The sequence below is a fragment of the Candoia aspera genome, chromosome 6 (genome assembly GCF_035149785.1).
Source record: "Candoia aspera isolate rCanAsp1 chromosome 6, rCanAsp1.hap2, whole genome shotgun sequence".
Taxonomy (NCBI): Eukaryota; Metazoa; Chordata; class Lepidosauria; order Squamata; family Boidae; genus Candoia; species Candoia aspera.
Window position 1 is genome coordinate 58,233,208 of NC_086158.1, and position 20,537 is coordinate 58,253,744.

At 35.0% G+C, this 20,537-nt stretch overlaps 1 protein-coding gene across 2 annotated transcripts in view; it reads left to right on the plus strand.

Annotated features, from left to right (window-relative positions):
- Window positions 1-20,537, plus strand: part of SLC18A2 (solute carrier family 18 member A2) — a 28,868-nt gene that overhangs the window by 1,732 nt on the left and 6,599 nt on the right. For both annotated transcript variants that reach the window (XM_063307217.1, XM_063307216.1), the window contains exons 2-12: window positions 2,399-2,759; window positions 6,122-6,180; window positions 7,334-7,417; window positions 8,051-8,143; window positions 9,475-9,564; window positions 9,666-9,709; window positions 9,797-9,857; window positions 13,857-13,952; window positions 17,894-17,972; window positions 18,192-18,243; window positions 20,008-20,071. In XM_063307217.1, coding sequence (XP_063163287.1) covers window positions 2,399-2,759; window positions 6,122-6,180; window positions 7,334-7,417; window positions 8,051-8,143; window positions 9,475-9,564; window positions 9,666-9,709; window positions 9,797-9,857; window positions 13,857-13,952; window positions 17,894-17,972; window positions 18,192-18,243; window positions 20,008-20,071 — 1,083 coding nt within the window. The remainder of the gene's footprint in view (window positions 1-2,398; window positions 2,760-6,121; window positions 6,181-7,333; window positions 7,418-8,050; window positions 8,144-9,474; window positions 9,565-9,665; window positions 9,710-9,796; window positions 9,858-13,856; window positions 13,953-17,893; window positions 17,973-18,191; window positions 18,244-20,007; window positions 20,072-20,537) is intronic.

Sequence of the window (20,537 nt, forward strand, 5' to 3'; positions counted from 1 at the left end):
AAAGTAAATCTTCACTACATGTTATTCTTTGCAATATAGTTTATAAAATTAAATTTGACATTCATGTGTTGGAATAAGTAGTCTTCTGTGTTCCTGTTTCTCCTTTACTTATACTCACCTATGGCTTTGACCAAGTAAATTTCACAGTTTTCCCTTGTCACACTTGAGGACTAGCTTTGACAAGAGATTTTCCCAATGATTTTAAGTTTTGCAAGTTAGCATCATCACTGCACTTCCTTATTTTTCTTAGCAAGTGTTCCTGTCTGTTCCACTTACACTTGCTTTTCCTGGTAGAATATGCCTTTTTCTGCACAGCTTTTCCCACCAGCAAGCATGGTTATTTGAACAGCTATATAAATAATAGCCATTATGGCTCCCCTATCCACTAGGATTCCTGAAACAGCAGCAGTATCCAGAGAATATTGGTGATGCTCTGACATGTTAGTATTTTTATGTGTTTGATGTTACATTCATGTCAAAATTATCTTTTTGTTTTCAAGTATGGAAATATCCCTTTGTAAATTATTTCCATATCACTAGTTTTTCAGTTATGTACTTGCTGAAGGCCATTCACTTATCTCAACTTCAAGGTTTCCTGAATAAATAGGATTGTTTACACAGTACTTAGATCCGGACATTTGCAAAACATAATTCATGTACATGATTGATAATTTTGTCATTAATATCCCTTGCCAGATAGGTTCCTACCTCCTTTTATTTTAAAAGTCCTCATTTCCTTTCTCACACATTTGTATAATTAGGATGCTGTTAGGAACTTAAATCATATACACATTTCCACATTTACTCATTTTATTTCTGTTTTTTTGATTCCTAAAATAATCACTATCTCATCTCAAGTATGTTGACATGAAGTTGAACAAGGTTTGCACAGAAACATTAAACTGTATGCAAGTTATTAAACTATATGTAATTTCCTTGTCTGGAAAAGACCACACTGTTATGTACTTTTATAAAGAATGTATGAAGGAGAGATTATCTACCTTAATATTGTCTCTATTAATTGCAGCAACTATTTGGAATTTTAGATCTGAGTCTTTTCCAGACTTACTTGGACTTCCATGTCTTTGAATCTGGGATATTCTTCTCAGAAAATAAGAAGCTTATTACTGAGTTATTAGTAAAACCAGCAGTGCGCTTTAACTTCAGTGTGGAATATTAGTTAATCTAAAATCTGTTCATGTTAATGAGGATTAACAGTCTAAATCCAACCCTAAAGTTATATCCTTGATTCCTTCCCTTCAGAGATCACATAGACTATTTTGTAGAATGAATATAAGAATAATTTTACTTTCAAAATTCTGTAATAAATGTCAAATGCAACTAGCTGTATATATTTATTACACTGTGTTGGCATTAAAAGAAATTAAGACCAAAAACACCATTGTTACTTCTTATTTATATTTTGTATAGCAATTTTGCATACAAAAAAAGCTTCTTTTACTCAAATAACTAAAAGTATAAAAGATATGACAGTCGTTCCTTGAACTCTGTTATGGAGGGGTGAACTCAACCCTTTTCTGTGGTGTTTCCTAGACAACTAATTGGTACCAATATTGCATTCATTTACATACCAGGTTATTCTTATTTTTATATGCCTAGTATTTTGTTTCTAGATGAACTTTATAGAGGCTGATTTGTCATTTTAGCCTTTCTGTGTTTATGTTTGATGTTTATTGTGTTTTATTATAATTAGGATTTTTATTTGACTTTTATATCCTGCACTGGAAGCAACTGCTATGGATAAAGGACAGTTTATAAATGAATAAGGGCATAACGTGCATATGATTTTAATCCTTAGCTTTTAAAGGATTAGAAGTATTTCTTTTGTCATTCAAATTATAGTTATATTAATGTGCCTGGAGTATGCAAAAATCAGTTTAAACATGATTTTTGACATCAAATTTCTAGCTGTTTTTGCATTCTTAAATTATGATACAGCTGGGTTTTTTTTTGTGCTTTATTAAACTAATAGTAGTGCCATATAACAATATAAATATGAAATGCATTTTCAAGAAGTATGCAAATATTAAAATAATATAAGTTAAATTAACAGTTGAAATTATAAACAATGCACTCATAATATAATATAAGATTAAATATGAAGGAAAAATGAAAAGCCTAGAAACATGTATCAGACAGTACAAACTTTGACCAGATTTAAACTGCTTTTCCTAACCCCTCTGTTGAAATAAAACTATTTTGATAAAACTGAACATAATTATTCCTCCATACTTCCTGACAAATAGTTCTAAAAAGTAGCAAATTTGTCATTCATGTATTTTATTCCAGGAAAGGTACAGCCTTGCATTTATTTTTGATATTTTAATTACGGCATGTATATCCCCTTATATGACCATTGTTCTCTTTGCTTTTTCAGTGCCAATAATACCCAGTTATTTATATAGCATTAGACACCCCAAAAATGCAACGGAAGTCCAAACCATTAGACCAGAGACAACTTCTGTAAATCTGAACAGATTGCAAAGCATCTTTTCATATTATGACAATTCAACTATAGTTACTGGAAATAATTCTGAAGGAACAAGGCCAGAAGATGATTATCATGCTCAGACAGAGCAAATGGTGGTAAATATGACTAAGACAACTCCATCATCCTCAGACTGCCCAAAGGAAGACAAAGAATTGCTAAATGAAAATGTAGAAGTTGGTTTGCTTTTCGCTTCCAAAGCAACTATGCAATTCCTTACTAACCCTTTTATAGGGCCGATGACAAACAGGTATGCCTTCTTTTTTTCTTACATAATAAAATACATTTCATGCTGTTTTATTCTGCTGTGTATTTCTTTTTTAGAGATATTTTTGTTTTATTATGTATATGTTCTTATTTCTTATTTCATTTATTGATTGCTTTCACTTATACATATTATTTAAAAATTGCTAATTAACCTGCACTATATATTCTCTAAATAATTCAGCCTTCTATTTACCACCTGTTATTATATTTTAAACAATTTCCAACTTTGTTGAATAAATAATGTTCAACCTTGTTCTTTCTCTGCTTTTTGAGTGATACCCATATATAGGTGTTTTTGTAGAAAGAGTGAACTTTTTTTGAGCTAGTGCAAATACCAGATAATGAAAACTAGAAATGAAATATGGTATGGTAGTTTATGTTAGTAAAACTGTTGCAAAACTCTGCAGTATTAATATGGAAGTGGTGAGTAAAAGTTGTGCATTTCCTTCCAGCCAATCTTTCAAGTTTATTTTTTATTGCAAATATATTTATTTATATGTTGCCTTTCAAGGAAAATCCTTCTAAGGTAGCTTATTTTAATAAATACCTACAAGTAAGTGCTGATGAAACATGAAACCAGGAGCAGAAATGACTGCAGGATGAGTTCCCATCTTAGACAAAAAGTATTGTCTTTTATACCTCAGTTTGTTGATCAAATAATATGGTTGACATTGCAACTGTTTTCATCTGAAAAGATAACAATTCAGGCAGGCCCATATTGTTCTTCTAGGCTGGGGGTAGAAGCACTAGAGTGGCACCATGGTTTTAATATATCATAATTCCATACTTTTCCAGCAACAAACTTAAAAGCACATATGAAAAAGTTGTAGGGGGAAAAAAGCGATTATAGTCATATTGATAGATACTATGTTCCTGTTAAAGAATGATTGAAAAAGCAGCAACAAAACAGCCAATAATTGCAACTCTAGTATTGTGATGTCCCTATTTTGTTCAACTGGAATATCTTTCAAGAAAGTCTCTTCTGATGTGGCAGAATACAAATTCAATAAGGGCATTAGGGAAGGTTGATGATGAACCTGCAGTTAAGGAGGGTCCTGGAGGAAATGGATTATCTGGATCAATTTCAGTCTGGTTTCAGGCTTGGACATGGGACTGAAATTACATTGATGATTACTATTGTGGATGACCTGAGAGGGTGTACAACATTCCTAGGCTCATTCTATCTCTCAGCAGCTTTTGATTCCATTGATCATGGTATCCTACAGGACTGCCTCTGAGGGTTGGGGAAAGGACTGCTTTACATGCTTCTCCTCCTCCCTGAGGAGAGGTTCCAGTCAGTAGAAGTTGTGCGGAAAAGTCTTGTTCTGGGGTATCCCCCTGTGTGGTGCCAGAGGGCTGGGGGAGATCATTGGCTGAAATGGGGTCAGGTATGCCGCTTGAGCTCAGGCCAAGCAGAAGATGCAGTAGACTCCCTGTTCCTGTGCCTGGAGGGACAGATTTAAAAATAGCAAGACAGAGTGACTGTGGATACATAAACCTTCTGACTCCAGGGATATTTTATCTTTAGTTCTGGATAGGCTTACACTTCCTTGGGCAGAACTGATTCATAACCAGAGAGTTCTTTTGGACTCATGGCTCCTGTGGTCAAGAAGACTTTTGCACAGTTATATCTGGTGCAGAAGTTACGAAAATCCTTGGACTGGAAAGTCCTACAATCACTCACGTGTTAGTCATCTTTCATTTGGATTATTGCAATTCGTTCTACAGAATGTAAGTAATGACAGAAGTGCTAAGTTTCTCCCATGTAACACTCCTACTTTGAGAGCTGCATTGGCTGCCATTTTGTGTTCAGCTGCAATTCTTGAATTGGCACTTATTGTTATCTTTAAAGCCTGCATGGTTCGGGACTTGATTATCTACAGTACTGCCCTGTCCCAGTGGCTTCTACCGGTCCATTCAGATCAAGTCAGGTATGCTCACCTTGGGTCCTTCGCTTGTGAAGGTGAAAGGTCCCCTGTGCAAGCACCAAGTCATGTCTGACCCTTAGCGGGGAAGCCGCTTTCGTGACGTTTTCGTGGCAGACTATAGAGCGGGGTGGTTTGCGATTGCCTTCCCCAGTCATCACCTTCCCCAGTAAGCTGGGTACTCATTTTACCAACCTTGGAACATTCTGGGTTGTGTCTGGATGTTTATTTTTCCTCGGTGACCATTGTTTTCTTTGTAATTTTCTTTGTTACTGTTAGTTGTCTTGTTCTGATATTGCTTTGTTATTTTAATCTTACTAAAAGAATGGAGCAGAAGCCATTCAGAATCCCTCTGGATTGGAGAGGCATAGAAACCCCAGCAAACAAATAAATAGCAAACAAATACCTGATTTGTGTTTACCCATACAACACTGCAGCATATGATGATCTATGTTATGAAATGTAAATCAGTAGTTTATAAAAAATCCATTATGATTATGATTTTTATTATATATATATATATTCATTATATTCATATATGATGTCCCACCATACTGTCTACAAGAAACAAAACAAAACCACATAAACAGTAAAGTAATATCAAAAGCAATAGCAGCAATTTTACAGGAGAAATTTTTAAATGAAAAGTGTAAAATATTAGGAAATCAAAAGTGCAGTAATAGAATAAGTTCTAGTAAGTCCTATGACTTACTGACATTTAATATAAAATAAATGAAATCATTGTTTTAGATGAAAGAGCAGGAAGGCAGGACAATATTTACATTGCATTTTGAATATTAAAATCTATTTCTGTATTTCTCTAATGGTACTAATACATTATTGATGTGCGGTTCTATATGCTAAGTTAATAAAATTAATTGTGAGTTTTGAAACAAATTATCTCTAATCTGTAGAGATCTGTAAAGAGATTTCTGATATCATTTGGGCACATGCAGAAGTAGCAGGTTTGCATCACAATGCTCTGTCCACCATCTTGCTAGTTTTGAGGTACCCTCCCCCCATCCCCCATTGGCTACAGTAGCCTTGTTTCAATATTAAAGTTTTGCACTGCCATATGCTGTGTGTTCTTACTGAAGCAATTTCTTGAATTTAATTATACATTTGTTGTCTATTACAGACAGTTAATTGAAGGTAAGCAGCAGAGCCCTTACTGAAATAGAACAAAACTCACAGTCTGGCAAAAATCTGAAATTCTTTTGTGGTTCCACTCATTCTGCATGAGCAACATGTCCACACAGATGTTTGTCCCCTCAAAATTCTTCTCTGGCTCTCAAAAACGTTGCCTAGCCCTGTTATAAAATATCATTTTAGCTTCCTAAAAAAGAAAAAAGAAAGAAACAGCTCTTGTATATATAGAAAAACATATATTAAAAAATGTGGTATTGATTTTGTTTTCTAGGATAGGCTATCAGATCCCCATGTTTGCCGGCTTCTGCATCATGTTTGTTTCAACAATTAGTAAGTGTTGTTTTTTTCTGTCCTATGTCCCCAAATATTATGGAAGAGAAGGAGAAATAGGAACAAAACATTGTTTTACATTGTCAGATCTGGATATCCTTTAGTTCTAAGAGTATATGAAGCTTTCACTAGAGAAGCTGAATCACTGGTCAGAACATTACTGAAGACTAAACTTTGTTCCATCAATTCTGTGTGAAAGGTGAAAGGTCCCCTGTGCAAGCACCGAGTCATGTCTGACCCTTTGGGGGGATACTGCTTTTGTGACGTTTTCTTGGCAGACTATAGAGCGGGGTGGTTTGCCATTGCCTTCCCCAGTCGTCACCTTCCCCAGCAAGCTGGGTACTCCTTTTACCGACCTCGGAAGGATGGGAGGCTGAGTCGACCTGAGCCGGCTACCCAAGAATCCAGCTTCCACTGGGATCGAACTCGGGTCGTGGGGAATGTTTCGGTCGCAGTGCTGCTGCCTAACATTCTGTGCCACACAAGGCTCTTTCCATTGGTTCTAACTGTGCCATAATAATGTATTCACATAGTCATTCCTTTTGCTGCTGTTGCTTAGGCCATGCTTTGAGCTTAAAAGTTTTCTCTTCTTATACAGTCTGTTGGACCAGAAGGGACAGATTGGATGGAAAAATAAGGCATTTTAATCTTGCCTTTTCTTACTTGCCAGATGAAGAGCAACCACAGCCCAATGGAAAGAGGAATGCCTTTGAATGCCTCTCATTCATTAGAGTGGTTCCTTCGATTGTATCATTCTATTTATTATATAGCAATGCATATTCCCCACAGAGGTTTGGAAATTGATTGCCTATTTTCAGCAAAGAACTTCTGCTAGATCAGTTAAAGTGTACCTTGGCTGGGGGAAGCTTCCCAATCTGTTTGGGAACAGATACTGCTTTGATAAGAAGCTTCGTAACACTTCTTTCTTTTATGTTGTGTCACCAAGAGGCTAAACAAGAGGAAAACATTTCCACAACAATTCTAAATGTAATAAGAGAAAATAATGCAGTTAGCATTGAAAGTTCCATGATAGTCACAGAGAACTCAGAATAAATGAATGTTAATAATACAGTAGTATAAAAAGCGTTAACATTTAAATTTAGATAGAGTTAATCCTTTGTTTTTTTAATATTTCCTCCTGCTTTTTTCCAAGTGTTTGCCTTTTCAGAAAGCTATAAATTACTTGTGATTGCAAGAGCTCTCCAAGGCGTGGGTTCATCTTGTTCTTCTGTAGCTGGTAGGTTTCTAACATGTACATTGCCATAAGGGCTATAGCAGTTTATTCTTTTCTTTACTAAGGATTTGATCAAGTTGCAAACCATTTTATTTTTAATATTTTTATATAATTAGATGAGACCTCTAATTATGAACAACTTTGCATTTCTTAAGAATGATTATGATATTTTCTTCTGCTTTTAAAAACTTCAAAATAATTTTTCGCGTTGGGTGGATTTAATATATGCCATGTCATTTAGAACGTGTAGTTTGTAGCAGTCATTCTAGATTCCTAGAATTCTTTACATTCTTAAGAGTTCCGGGTTATATCCGTTCTGCATTTCTCCATACCACTTTCCTTATTGCATAGGGAAGGGTACAGGGGTTGCATAGGGAAGGGCAAATTAATAAAAAGGCATCTCTCTCCTTTGTATTAAAGCCCCCATTGTGTCAAAGAGGCTGCTTTCCAGCCAAAGAGACACAGCTGGAGAAATTCTCACTGTCCCCTCCCCTGATCTTAAGAGATTTTCCAAAGTTCAGTTTATTGGATGCGTGAAGATAAACGTTTCACAGGTGATTGTTCATATCTCAGTGTAATTTCCTGTCTGTTGAAGACAACTTTAGTGATTTTTATTTTGCTTTTCTTTTTATGCAGGGATGGGGATGCTAGCAAGTGTATATACTGATGATGAAGAAAGAGGCAATGCAATGGGAATTGCCTTGGGAGGCTTGGCTATGGGGGTATTAGGTCAGTATGAATGTGTTCCCTGGAACAGAATATGCAGTTTTAGAAAACTTCATATGCCACTTTTTCATTCAACAGTGCTATTTTATAACTAGTCCTTCTTACTCCCAAATAAATGCATATATAATTACTGCCTTAGGCTATGATTTTGTTCACACATTACAGTCAGTGCCACTGAACACATAAATACTTGTGTCTGAGTAAAACTACACAGGAATAGGTTGTTAATTGAATTATTTGACTCAGAATTATTTGTTGGCTTGCAGCTGTCGAAGAGTTTAGTTGTGCATATACACACACAGAGAGAAAGAGAGACCCATATAGAGTACTATCAAGTAAGTTTTGACTCCTGGCAACTGCCAGGACAAGACCCTGGCAACGTTTTCAGAAGTGGTTTGCCATTGTGTTCTTCCTCAGGCAGAGAGGGAATGACTGGCCCAAAGTCACCCAGCTGGCTTTCATACCTAAGGTAGAACTAGAACTAACAGTCTGTAATAGTTGGTGTAATAGTTAAGCCTGGTGCCTTAACTATTACAGCAAACTGGCTCTCAGTGGCCAATATACTGAACATGTAATTGTTCCTGCCTTCCATTTAGCAGTTATAGGTACTTAACAAGTAGCAAGGGCAATGGTTGCCTAGACGTACTTGAATGTTTAACACATACTGCTTTATTTTATATATAATTGAGAAATGTATGAAGGCTCTCTAAGTATGGGCAACCACACATTCATTTATGGCAAGCATTTTTGTGAACAGTTACTGTATGTCCCAATTGATTCAGTACAATGATAGTTCTCTTTTGATTCCTTCCAATCAGTTGAATGTTGCAAAGAAATTATGGATTAGGACCTGTCTGGCAGCAGGATAATTATCTGAAAACAGGATGGAACGGAACAAATTGGGTGTTGGGGAGAAGCTGGTAGAAGAAAAATCAAGTTTGAAAATGGACCATGGGCTGGTGGCTCTGAAAAAAAAATCAAGAAAATCCCCCCTGTGAATCCATATATGAGGGGCAGCTGGGCAGGGGCTCAGAATGCAGCTATTCCATTGAAGCCCCCCCCCCCATTCTATCATCACATGACCCAGAGCACAGCTATTTTTAAGCTGTTGGAAAGAATTCCAGATGCCATGGCTGTGCATGCTTTCCTTACCTTGTTTTAGATTGCAACTTTCCCTTCAGAGGAAAATGAGGTTTTAATCTAAATGCCAGATGTAGTATTTATCTACATATAGAATTGCCATTAATCATTACTGGTGTTTGGCCATTTAACTTACTAGAATCCAAAACATTTACTAAGAAAAGTGACTTTGAAACTGGTGAATTTTTTCATAGTGGGTCCACCTTTTGGAAGTGTGATGTATGAATTTGTTGGGAAGGCAGCCCCGTTCCTGGTGTTAGCAGCATTGGCTCTTTTTGATGGAGGTAAGTAGAAGTAACATTCATGGTTTCATATATAGTTTTATAGTTTATATAGTTTACACTGAAGAGTTAGAAGCCCATTTTTTGTTTCATTTTGTTCGTAGCAATACAACTGCTAGTTTTGCAGCCATCTAGGATACAGCCAGAAGTAAGTACTTCAGCAAACATTTTTAAAGAATGCTTATATCACCCTTTTTATAAAACTGATTTTTTTAAAAAAAAACTCTTTTAACAGAGCCAAAAAGGAGCATCATTACTGACCCTCTTGAGAGACCCATACATTCTTATTGCTGCAGGTATTTTTGGATTTTACATAGCTACATTTTTAAAAATATGTGACTGTTTTCTGGATTTGACAGATTATTTGAAAAGTGAAATAAAAAAAAATTCAGCATTCAAAACCAGATAGTCTCTACTATTACCTTCAGCTGCTTCTTTTCTCCTCCTTCTCCTCCCGAAAGCCACCATTTTATTTTCCAAGTATTTCAGAGGTCTACTTGAAGGTTAGCGCTTCTTCCAGCCTTTTCTTTGCTTATAAAAGTAAAATTAACTTTGGTAAAGTCAGCTGGGTTTGGGTTCAGGACATTTGGTGAGTGGTAAGATAATTATTCATGCTAATTAGGAATCCAAACAAAATCCCACATCTGTACGTAGTAAAATTTATGCAACAGAAGCTTTACAGAACCATTCATGAACTCCTGTATACAGTATGGTTGTCAGATTCATTATAGCAATATTTTTTCTCAGATATTCCTTAGGAATTCCTTAATGAGAAGTTGAATGATGATATAATTCCTTAACTTCCCTGGCTTTTGATTTTTCTCTCCAGAGTACAGCTGCAAGTACTGGATATATTCTTTTTGCATTTCCAATCTTTAAGTTCTCCTTTGCCCCAGATCTAGACTATCTTTGGGTCTCTTCAATTCTATGTCTCCAGGACCCATTATTTCTTCACAATTATCCTTTCTGGACTACACTTTTCTTTTTCACATTGTTTTTGCTGTTGTGCAATTTTCTTCAGGGATTTCCTCATGATTGGTCCCTTGTCCCAATTTTCTGCCCTTAACCTTTTCCTGGAGATTTTTTGCAGTTGTACAATATATGTGTACATTTTAACTGGAGTGAGTGAGAATAACTATGTTACCTTGTTGCACAGAATTTGGAGGTGAACTGCTACGCTACCTGAGCAGTAGGACATTCAAAATCATTGCATCACTCACTAAATAAATGGAAGAGGTGTCACAACTACAACCTGATATAATGCACAATTATGTTTTTTCAAAGTACAGTATACTAAATTGAAATTGTATATCACTGTTTGTGTTTGTCAAATACCACTGAAAAGTTGTTGAGTTAATGCTTCTGAGTGTTGATTTACATGCAGCTGGCCTCTTGACAAGTAGCTCTTTGGTGTTAGAAAAGATAGGCTGAAAAATTCCAAAATTGGGAACGTCAAAAAGTGGGAGAGATTATTAGACATACTTAAATATCATTGAAATTAAAGGAGCAAGGGTTTTTTTTGTTTTTTTTAAATGTTCATTAATTTTAATTGTAACCTGAAGTTTCCTTAGTTTCATTTTGGATTAAACTTAAAATTATACTTTCTTTTAGCATACGTTTTGTGCAGAATTATATTAGTTAGGTGCCACTGGGCTGGGTTAGACCACTGGTGAATGTATGAGCTGAACCCTACTATCTTAAACTATCCCCAGTAATAATTCATAGCTTTTCCAAGAGCTTTCCACTGATTTCCTTTGATCCTGTCTGTATTTTCTATTGTCTTCCCTTCTGCTTCCTTCAACTATGCCACATACAGTACTAGTTTCATCTACACAGCCAAAGAATGTGAGTTTCGGTTTGCTGATCATTAACTTGAAGGAGCAGTCCAACCTTATTTGTCCAGGACCAATTAATTGATTCTATCCTGCACCTTAGGGTGCTAATACCCTGGGAAGGAAAATTACATTGCATGGTAACAATTGCTCTTAGAGTTATTTTAAATGAACCATTAAATAATTAGGTGTCAGAATCATATGGCTGTTTCGCACAGAATGCCAAGTTATAAATCATAGATGCATGAGGGCAAAGTGGCACTGCCCCAATTCTCTCTTCCCAGTGTTTTGTTCCCTTTTATTGCATAGCTTTCTAGTTTGGTTATGTGTGAAGCATGTTGATTAAAAGAGACTAAAGTCAAGTGCTAAATCAAGCAACCTCAACTTGTGGATTGTTTTCCTGGTTTAGCAAACTAGGCTCCACTTAAACCATATTTTTTCTAGTGGAAACTAAATTCTCTTTCTCCTGTTCTGTGGGAAGAAGTGAGGTGTTTGGGGTTAGAATAAAACCAGCTGTTTTCTCAAGCTGATTCAAGTTCGAACATCAATCATAAAGTTTAATTGTCAATTTTAGTCAAATTCAGACTGGGCCATAATGTTGTTTTCTCTTGAATAGCCTTATCTTTATAGGAAGAAACAGCACACTGTGAGAGAACTGGATGTCACAGATAGATGCATGAGGGCATATTCAGAGATAACAAAATATTATGAAATGTAAATACTTGACATGAAAATGAAAATTCTTTCGATACGAACTCAGGGGTGAAATTTATTACCAGAATGAACTAGAAAGTTTAAAGTTTAATCCTAACTATATTAGCTATTTATCATATTGCTCGTAGTCATTCTCCATTACTGAATATGTATGATACACGCACACACACACATACACAGATCTTTGCCAGACATTAAATTAATTTAGGGAGAATATGGTATCATAGATGATGCTTCATTTTTTCCCCACAAAAATGTGCTTAATATATGTGAATATATAGTATTGAATGAATAGCATTTTAGATTAGATTTGCAGAGCTTCGGATCTGTGTAGTTATGTTAATGTCAAATATTTTTATTTAGAATTGGTTCTTGTCTAATGCTCTTATGATGGAGTAAATGATATAGCATTAGCTTCCTGCATATTTATATTAAAATTATTTATATTGATCTCTATCAGTTATAAAAGCAAATATTAGCTAATGTTTGGAATAAAAGCACTTTAAAAGGAGAAAAAAGAGGACTTTTAAAGGTGGGAATGTTCATTAGCCATCTGTACTTTGTGGTATAACACGGTGCCTGGGGGTGCTCTAGAACTTGTTAACCCCATCATTTAAAATTAAAATTACCACTGTTTTAAATAAATTCTTAAAAATAAAAATGGCTGAAGCCTTACAATATTAAAAAATCTTATGAGAGTTTTGCAGTCTCACAGGAGATTGTACTGCTTTTCTACAAGAAGGTAACAGACCTTGAAAAAGCAAAGGTTTTTTTTTTTTTTTTAAGTTCTGATATTTTAGATGCAACATCTTCTTCTTTGCCAGAAAAGAACTGGGGTCTTGCTCCTTGCCCTTAGGCATGTGAGTGACAGCACATCCAGCTTTTAGATATCCTAAATAGACAGCCTAATACAGCATGGCATATCTGAACGAAGAATGACAGCAGTGGTCATTTTGGCGCTGAACTGTGTGATAGGAGAGCCTTTTCCTGGGCAAAACAATTTCTATATAGCTAAGAAATACTAGATGAAGTGTAAAGGTTTAAAAGTTATTACAGGCTGAGTCTGCAATTAAGTTTTGATTGTTATCAAACCTGTATAGACTGTTTTAAAAGTCATTCAGGCCATGAGTGGTATAAGACAAGTTACAGAATCTGAAGTTCTTCGTGTAAAAACTATATTACTCCATAATATACTCTGAGAGAAATTCCCTCCACAAATATCAGGGCATTGGGTATATAAGAATCTACTGGTAGGGAATATGGCAACTGTTCTATTTTGTGATAAGTAATCAATAAGACTTGGATTTCTTGGTTTCCTTCTTGTGCTCATTCTCAACTGCTGTATCAAATAAAATTTCCACCTGAAAATCAAAAGTACTACATAGAAATAGACATTTTATTAAAACTAAATGTGCATGTCAGATATCACTGAATCGAACTTATTTATATTAAAAGCTATGCATTGCCTCTGCTAGATTTAAAACATTTTCTAAAAGTCATTACACATTGTATTCCATGTCTTGGAAATAGTGTACTATTTATTGTTTCATTTTTGGAGAACTGGAACTTTTATGAAATTACAGGATTAAATGTTTGTTCCCATCCTAGCAATTTAAATATAATCAGTGTTGTACATTTGACAAGCATTTCTTCATACTGCATTTTTTCATGTCAGTGTTGCTCTTTTCAGCTATTGATTAGAATTTAAGTGAAATAATTCCAGAAATCTATTTTTCATCTCTTTTCAAGGATCAATATGTTTTGCAAATATGGCAATTGCTATGCTGGAACCAGCTTTACCCATTTGGATGATGGAGACAATGTGTTCAAGCAAATGGCAACTGGGTAAAGTGCAACAAAATACTTAGCTATTTAATTTTTGATCCTAAGTTAGTGCTATTGCCTTCTCAGAACTGTTAGTCATAGATGCTCACTTATTATTTTTGAAATCTGTATTTAGCTAATGGAATGATTATCAGACTTCTAGTACCTTACGCATTTGAAAGCACGGGGCTGTGCAGTTTTTCAAAGAGGTGCCTTGTTTCATCAGAGTGAAAGCCAGTATCTATGGATATTTGTGGAGTAAAGCAGTGCCTTTTATAATGCCATGACTGGGAGAGGGGAGTGATCATGCTGCTTCATTTTGGTGACAGAGCTGCTGTTTACGATCCACTGGAATGAAGACATTCCCCACCCCAAGGCAATGCAACACGCTTCCCTGGGGCAAGAGCTTAACTGTGGCAGATTGTCCATGATGTACTGTACACACTCCGTATAAAGAGAATGGTAGGGATGCCACATACTGTAATGTAAGCTATGCTGGCATAATGGCTTTACTCAACAGAGGTTTGCTGAGCATTGGAATGCTCTATTAGAAGTAGATACAAATTCAATTAAACTGGCAAAATTATATCCACCAAATTCTTCCCAACTCCTGAATAATAGCTCCACTCTGGGCCATGTGACTGAAATGGCTTGGCATGGAACAGTCAGCAACATTCCAAGCTGCTGCTCCTGTAGGAAAGCACTGGAGGAATTTTCTTTGGATTTTTTCCCTCTTACCTGAACTAGCCTATTTTCATATTCAACCTTTCTTTTGCTGGATTCTCACTTATATGAAATGCGGTTCTATTTTGTTCAATGTTCAAAAGGTTATTCTGCTGACATATAGGCAAATGGAGACCTTAGTCCCTTTACATAATCGCCTTCTAAAATTCCATTAGGTTGGAAAGAATTCAAATGGAAGCTAAACGTGGGATATTATTACTACAGAGTGAAGGGGGTAGTTTCTTACTTGTATATATGCTAAATGTAATAGCATTATAGTTACTGTTTCCTATTGGTTCTGCAACACATATGCCGCTATTGTACAGTTCGACTCCTGACAAAGTCCTTTATCAAAGGCTCTTTAATAAACTAGTAGTCATGGGATAAGAGGATCTACCATTTTATGGATTTCTGACTAGTTACAAAACAGAAAACAAACAAAAAAGAATAAATGGCCAGTTTTCTAAGTGGAGGGAAGTAAAATACAAAAAGTAAAATTTTAAAATAAAATAAAATAAATAACAGCCCTGGGGGTGGTTGGTGGCTTAAGACGCTCTCTCTGCCTTTTAGTTTCCCTCTTTTATTTTCTATTTTTTGTACTTTTTCTATTTTTATAATGGTTTTATAGCTTTATTTGTAAGCTGCCCAGAGTCACTTTTATGCAGAGATGGGCAGTGTATAAATTTAATAATACAAATAAAAAATAAAAACACGAAATCCCTTAAGGATCTGTTTGGGAACAGGAGCTTTAAATTTATTCATCAGTGGTAGTAATCTGGCCACATTAGTGGATGAACCAAACTGTTCACAGTATCAAGAGTGATTATGAAAAAATTCAAAATGATCTATTTAAATGGGTAAATGATGCAAATGCAGATCAATTTAAGGGTGTGAAATGATGTGCCTTGGGACCTCAAAACCTACATATACACAGATGGGGTATGAGCTGACTGTAGTTTTCAGGGATCACAGCAAATAGCTCAATGAAAAGGCCAATTCAAAAACAGAACCAAAGCACTCTCCCCTTCGACCTATCTCTTGCCCAAATCTATACAGATTCACGGTTTGGCTTTCCCAAAAAGAGAGATTCAGACACTTGGAACAATTAGCCTTTAAGACAGATCTGGCAGTAGACAATACCTCAGATATAAGAATGCTCTTTCCAACTTCAGGAATCTGAGGAATGCAAAGAGCAAATCTGGCTCATTTTAAGTGCAAAGATCTCTAACAGTCAGAAAAAGATCATGAGGTCACAGGACTCTCCTTAATTAATTGCTCAATTAAGATGTTGACTCTGTGTGCAGCAGCTTTGAAAAAGGCAATTCTATGCTAAGGATCATTATAAAAGGGATTTGCCTTTTTCAAAGCTGCTGCATACAGTCTACATCTTAATTGAGCATTTGAAACATTTGAGGGTTCATTGACCCATATGATATAGTCCAGTGAATTCTTGACACTTTTCTGGAACAGCATTTTATGATAGATAGATAGATTGATCGATGGGAAATATTTAAATGTTAAAGATGTTATTGTGTTGTATTATATAACAAAGCTCTAAAATCTGACTGTCTGTGAGGAATTCTGGTTGCAGCATGCATGATGGGATGGCTAAAAGAATAATATTGAGAAATTGGAAAAATGATAATATTCCAGATATTAAGGGTTAACTTTTTGGAAAAGTTACTTATGTGTTACTTATCCATCCTGGAAAAGGCAATATTTGTCATCCTAAACAAAGGATGAAACAATGTGTTCTTCTTTGGCATAGATGTTATGACATTTTGCAATAATATTTTTTATCTGATTATAATATAGCACCAAACAGTATATTTGTAAACTAGTGACTAACTATAATATATAAGGTAGAATGTGTTCATTTCCTTCCCCCTCTTCTTTTCCTTTTCTTGTTTTTTTTATCATTTTTATTTGTATAGATTGTTTAGTTTAAATTTGTTATTGTTGTATATCTTGGTATTTTGATTATATTTGTATTTTTTTAAAATGAAGAATAAAAAAAATTAAAAACTTTTACAAATGTATGTTATGCTTGCACCTGGAATACCATGTATTGATCAGCATTTTGGAAATGAACAATATAGAAGAAAAAAGTGAAACAGAGAGTAACCAAACTGCTCAAGGTGCATGAACACCTCCATGAGAAAAGGCTAAAACCTTTAGTAGTCTTTTGTTTAGGGAAAAAAAGCAACAGAGAGAAGATATAAATGACATGTATGAAATCATGCATAACATGTAGAAAGTGAATAGAAATAAGTTTTTCTCCCTCTCTCAAAACATTAGAACCGGGGATCAGCTGACTGGAATGAGATTTAGAATAGGCATAAGAAGTTTCTTTTTAATAGAATGCATAATTAACATGTGGAGTTTGTTACCAGAAGGCAAAGTGATAGCTACTAACTTGTATGGCTTTAAAAGGAGGTTGGATATGTCCATGGAGAAAAATCTATCAAGAACTATTTGTTCTGAACACAAATGTTACCTCTAGATTGGGGACTACCAAATATCAGTTACAGAGGAACAAGAGCAGGAGAAGGATATATTGTCTGCTTGATAGATCTTTCCCAAAAGTATCTATTTAATACAATAAGCCTTGGCCTGATCCAACAGGGTTAATGAAGAAAAGCCTGCTGATTCAGATCAAAGGCCTATCAAGTCTGTATCCACATTGGTTAGCCATATTTGAATGGGGAATCCTACAAGCAGAATGTGATCAGTAGAATAGCATTCTCCTCTTGTTATCCAGTAACAGGTATTCAGTCGCATTATATAGCAACAATGGACTGATATCCTTTTTCTCCATAAATAAATTGTTTTTATTTTATAAACTTGGATTTCTAAATGTTGTAGATTAATTTGTGATTTAATTCTAGGAAAAATCAGTTATTAGTAAATTATTTGTTACTTTTCAGTTTAATTGACCTTTTAATAAACTTTATTGACATTTTGTTCTATAGACACATATACTCCTTCATCTACACAGAAACATGAATTTATGAAAACACTTTTAAAAATATAATTATAGTTTAAATCTGATAATCTTGTTTGAGATTACAAAAGGCTTGAAATAACCCGGATATTAGAGATGGGTTTTTTTTTTTTTGGTTCAGATTGTGGACCTTTATTAGATATGTTCTAATAAAAATGGCTGTGTCTGAATGTATTGCTTTTTCCTATGCTTCACTGAAAGCATTGTTGATAAGACACCCATTCATATTTTTCAGGCGTTGCTTTCATTCCAGCCAGTGTCTCTTATCTGATAGGAACAAATCTTTTTGGGGGCCTTGCACACAAAATGGGAAGGTAGGCTAAATTTAAACACTGAATTCCTAGACAATGTTTTCTAAATGCTTGGTGTTTCTTAATTCTTAATGAAAGCATATTGTGGTTTTCATAATAATATAATTGAAGCAATTTTATTTTAAAGTCACATAGTGCTGTTAGCTACAATATTGCTTGAGGAAAATATATTTGGTGTCTATGTTTCTGGATGTCTAAAAGATAATGTTTCTCCTTTCATAGGTGGCTTTGTGCCCTAATTGGGATGATAATAGTGGGAATAAGCATTTTGTGCGTGAGTAAAAGTTGTTACTGCAAAAAATCCAATTCTGTTCTCTTCTGCTCTTTTGTTGTATGTAACAATGAAGTAGGAAGCAACATACTGGGTTTGGCCAGATCTAAATACTCATTAAAATCGAGAGAGCAGCTTGTAAATTTAAATTTATCTTAACGTAGGCTCCACACATTACTTTCAACTGTGATTTAATTATAAATTTTGAACAAACTAGCAGCTTGGTTCACACATTTTATAACTTGTAAAATTATGGTTTAAAACTCATAATGGATGGGATCTCACATGGTGGTAAACAAAACAAAACAAAACAAAAAAACCCAAACCATTGTGCCTTAGTGCAATCTGTATATTAACCTATAAAAAGGTACTACAACTAGGCATCTGCAGATCATTAGCAATACTGTCTGCTCTACTGTCCATCCCAGTAGGGTGGAATTCTGGTCTGGAACTATTTTTATGGGTTTTTAAAACAAACTGTAATGTTTTCCCCTAATTTACAAAGCTATTATGCACTTGAATAAATTATCCAATATTTTTCTAATGTAGTTCCTCTAGCACTCATTTTTTGCTGTGTACATTTTCCTGATGCAGGCTTTTAAAATGCAAATTCCTGGTTGTAAACTCTTTTAAACATATAAACTTTGAAAAATATAAATCTTGCTGTTGGCACTTAATATCCATTACAATATCTTTTTGTCATACACTTTTTATTTAGAGAAGATGAATGCTGGGCAAACTAGTGTTCACAGCATTTCTAGTGGAAAATCCTTTTACTTCTCAAATTGCAGCCATTTCATTCTCTTGCTTTTATTCAGGAGAAAAAGAATTAATGAAAAATGAGCTATGCCCTCTTGATTATATTATTCTTTTAATCTGTGTCAGCAGTACTTAGAAATCTGGCAATCATTAACATTTTTAGTTTGCATTTTCCAGAGCCTTAGCATTTCCCTGTCTTTTAGTATAATGCTGCCAGTTTTTAAAATGCTGTTGCTTTTTCATATATAAAACAGAACCAGTTGGACTTCAGTTCTATTGAATAAATTCCATATCTGACCTATGTGGCATGTCTCAGGTTTACTGAACCACATTTGAGCATATCTGTGTTTTTGTGTGCATCACGTACTTGTATTGCAAATCTGGGAGAAATGTACAGTCAGATGTAAATCCTTGAACAATCTAGGTTTTTAAGCTTTATATAAAATTAAGCTTTATGTAGAATAAAGATTATTTAGTATTCCAAGTGGACAAAGGTCTATGAAAATGAGTTCTAAAAGGTTCTGCAGAATTTACATGAAGCAAAAACCATCAGAACCAAGTCCCACACTATTACAAACTGTAGTATGAAAACATACCACAGTGCAATGAAACAGTCCTGCTTCAGTTCTCATAGCTGAAGACTTTGTATGTGTAACTGATGTTACTAAAACCTGTACACTGACCTTAAACTAAAACATTATGTTATACTATTTGAATCTTATACCAAACACAGAAATGATACACTGCACAACCTTAACAAGTTCAATGCAAGGTTCTAGAAGATATGCCTCACTGCCTGGCCTTTTGGGGCCTCCATCCCAAGTGGGTGGTGCCAAAATTTTTGGTTTGGAAACTTTAAGGGGCAAAATTGATGCCTCATTTAATGTGGCTCCTCATATGCCACACAAAATCTAGCAAAACCCTCAAGCTGATGAAAGTTGTCTGCTCATCTGATGAAAAACACATCCAATATCAACACTTTGATATTTCATTTTCTTTTACTTCCAGGTACCACTTGCTAAAAATATATATGGACTCATAGCACCAAATTTTGGAGTTGGCTTTGCCATTGGTAAGGAAAAAAAATGGCTGGAAATTTGGTTTAGAGAGTATGCAAAGCTACATTCTGTTTAATGTGTTACGTAGAATCTTCACTTTTACATAAAATATCAGTAGAGTCATATAAGTTATATACTGTAGTTTCTGATTTCTATCACAATTACATTAAATGAATTTGAAAGGGGACATTATCTTCCTGTGTACAGCTACATCTAGACTATTTATATGCACAGTTCTGTGAAAGAAGGGGAGATAGATGAGATGCATCTCATGTTTAGGTTGGACAGTGGTAGAAGAGGTAACATAGAAAACAGCTCAACTTGATATATGGGTTTGCTTTGCGATCCCAGATACACTACTTTATATTTCATATTTTAATTAAGTTGCAACATGTGGTACCAACTAGTAATTTGGATCTCCTTCCTGACTGGACTCTGAACCCAAGAGATGCATGCATATTTTTGAAATATGATGGCTTT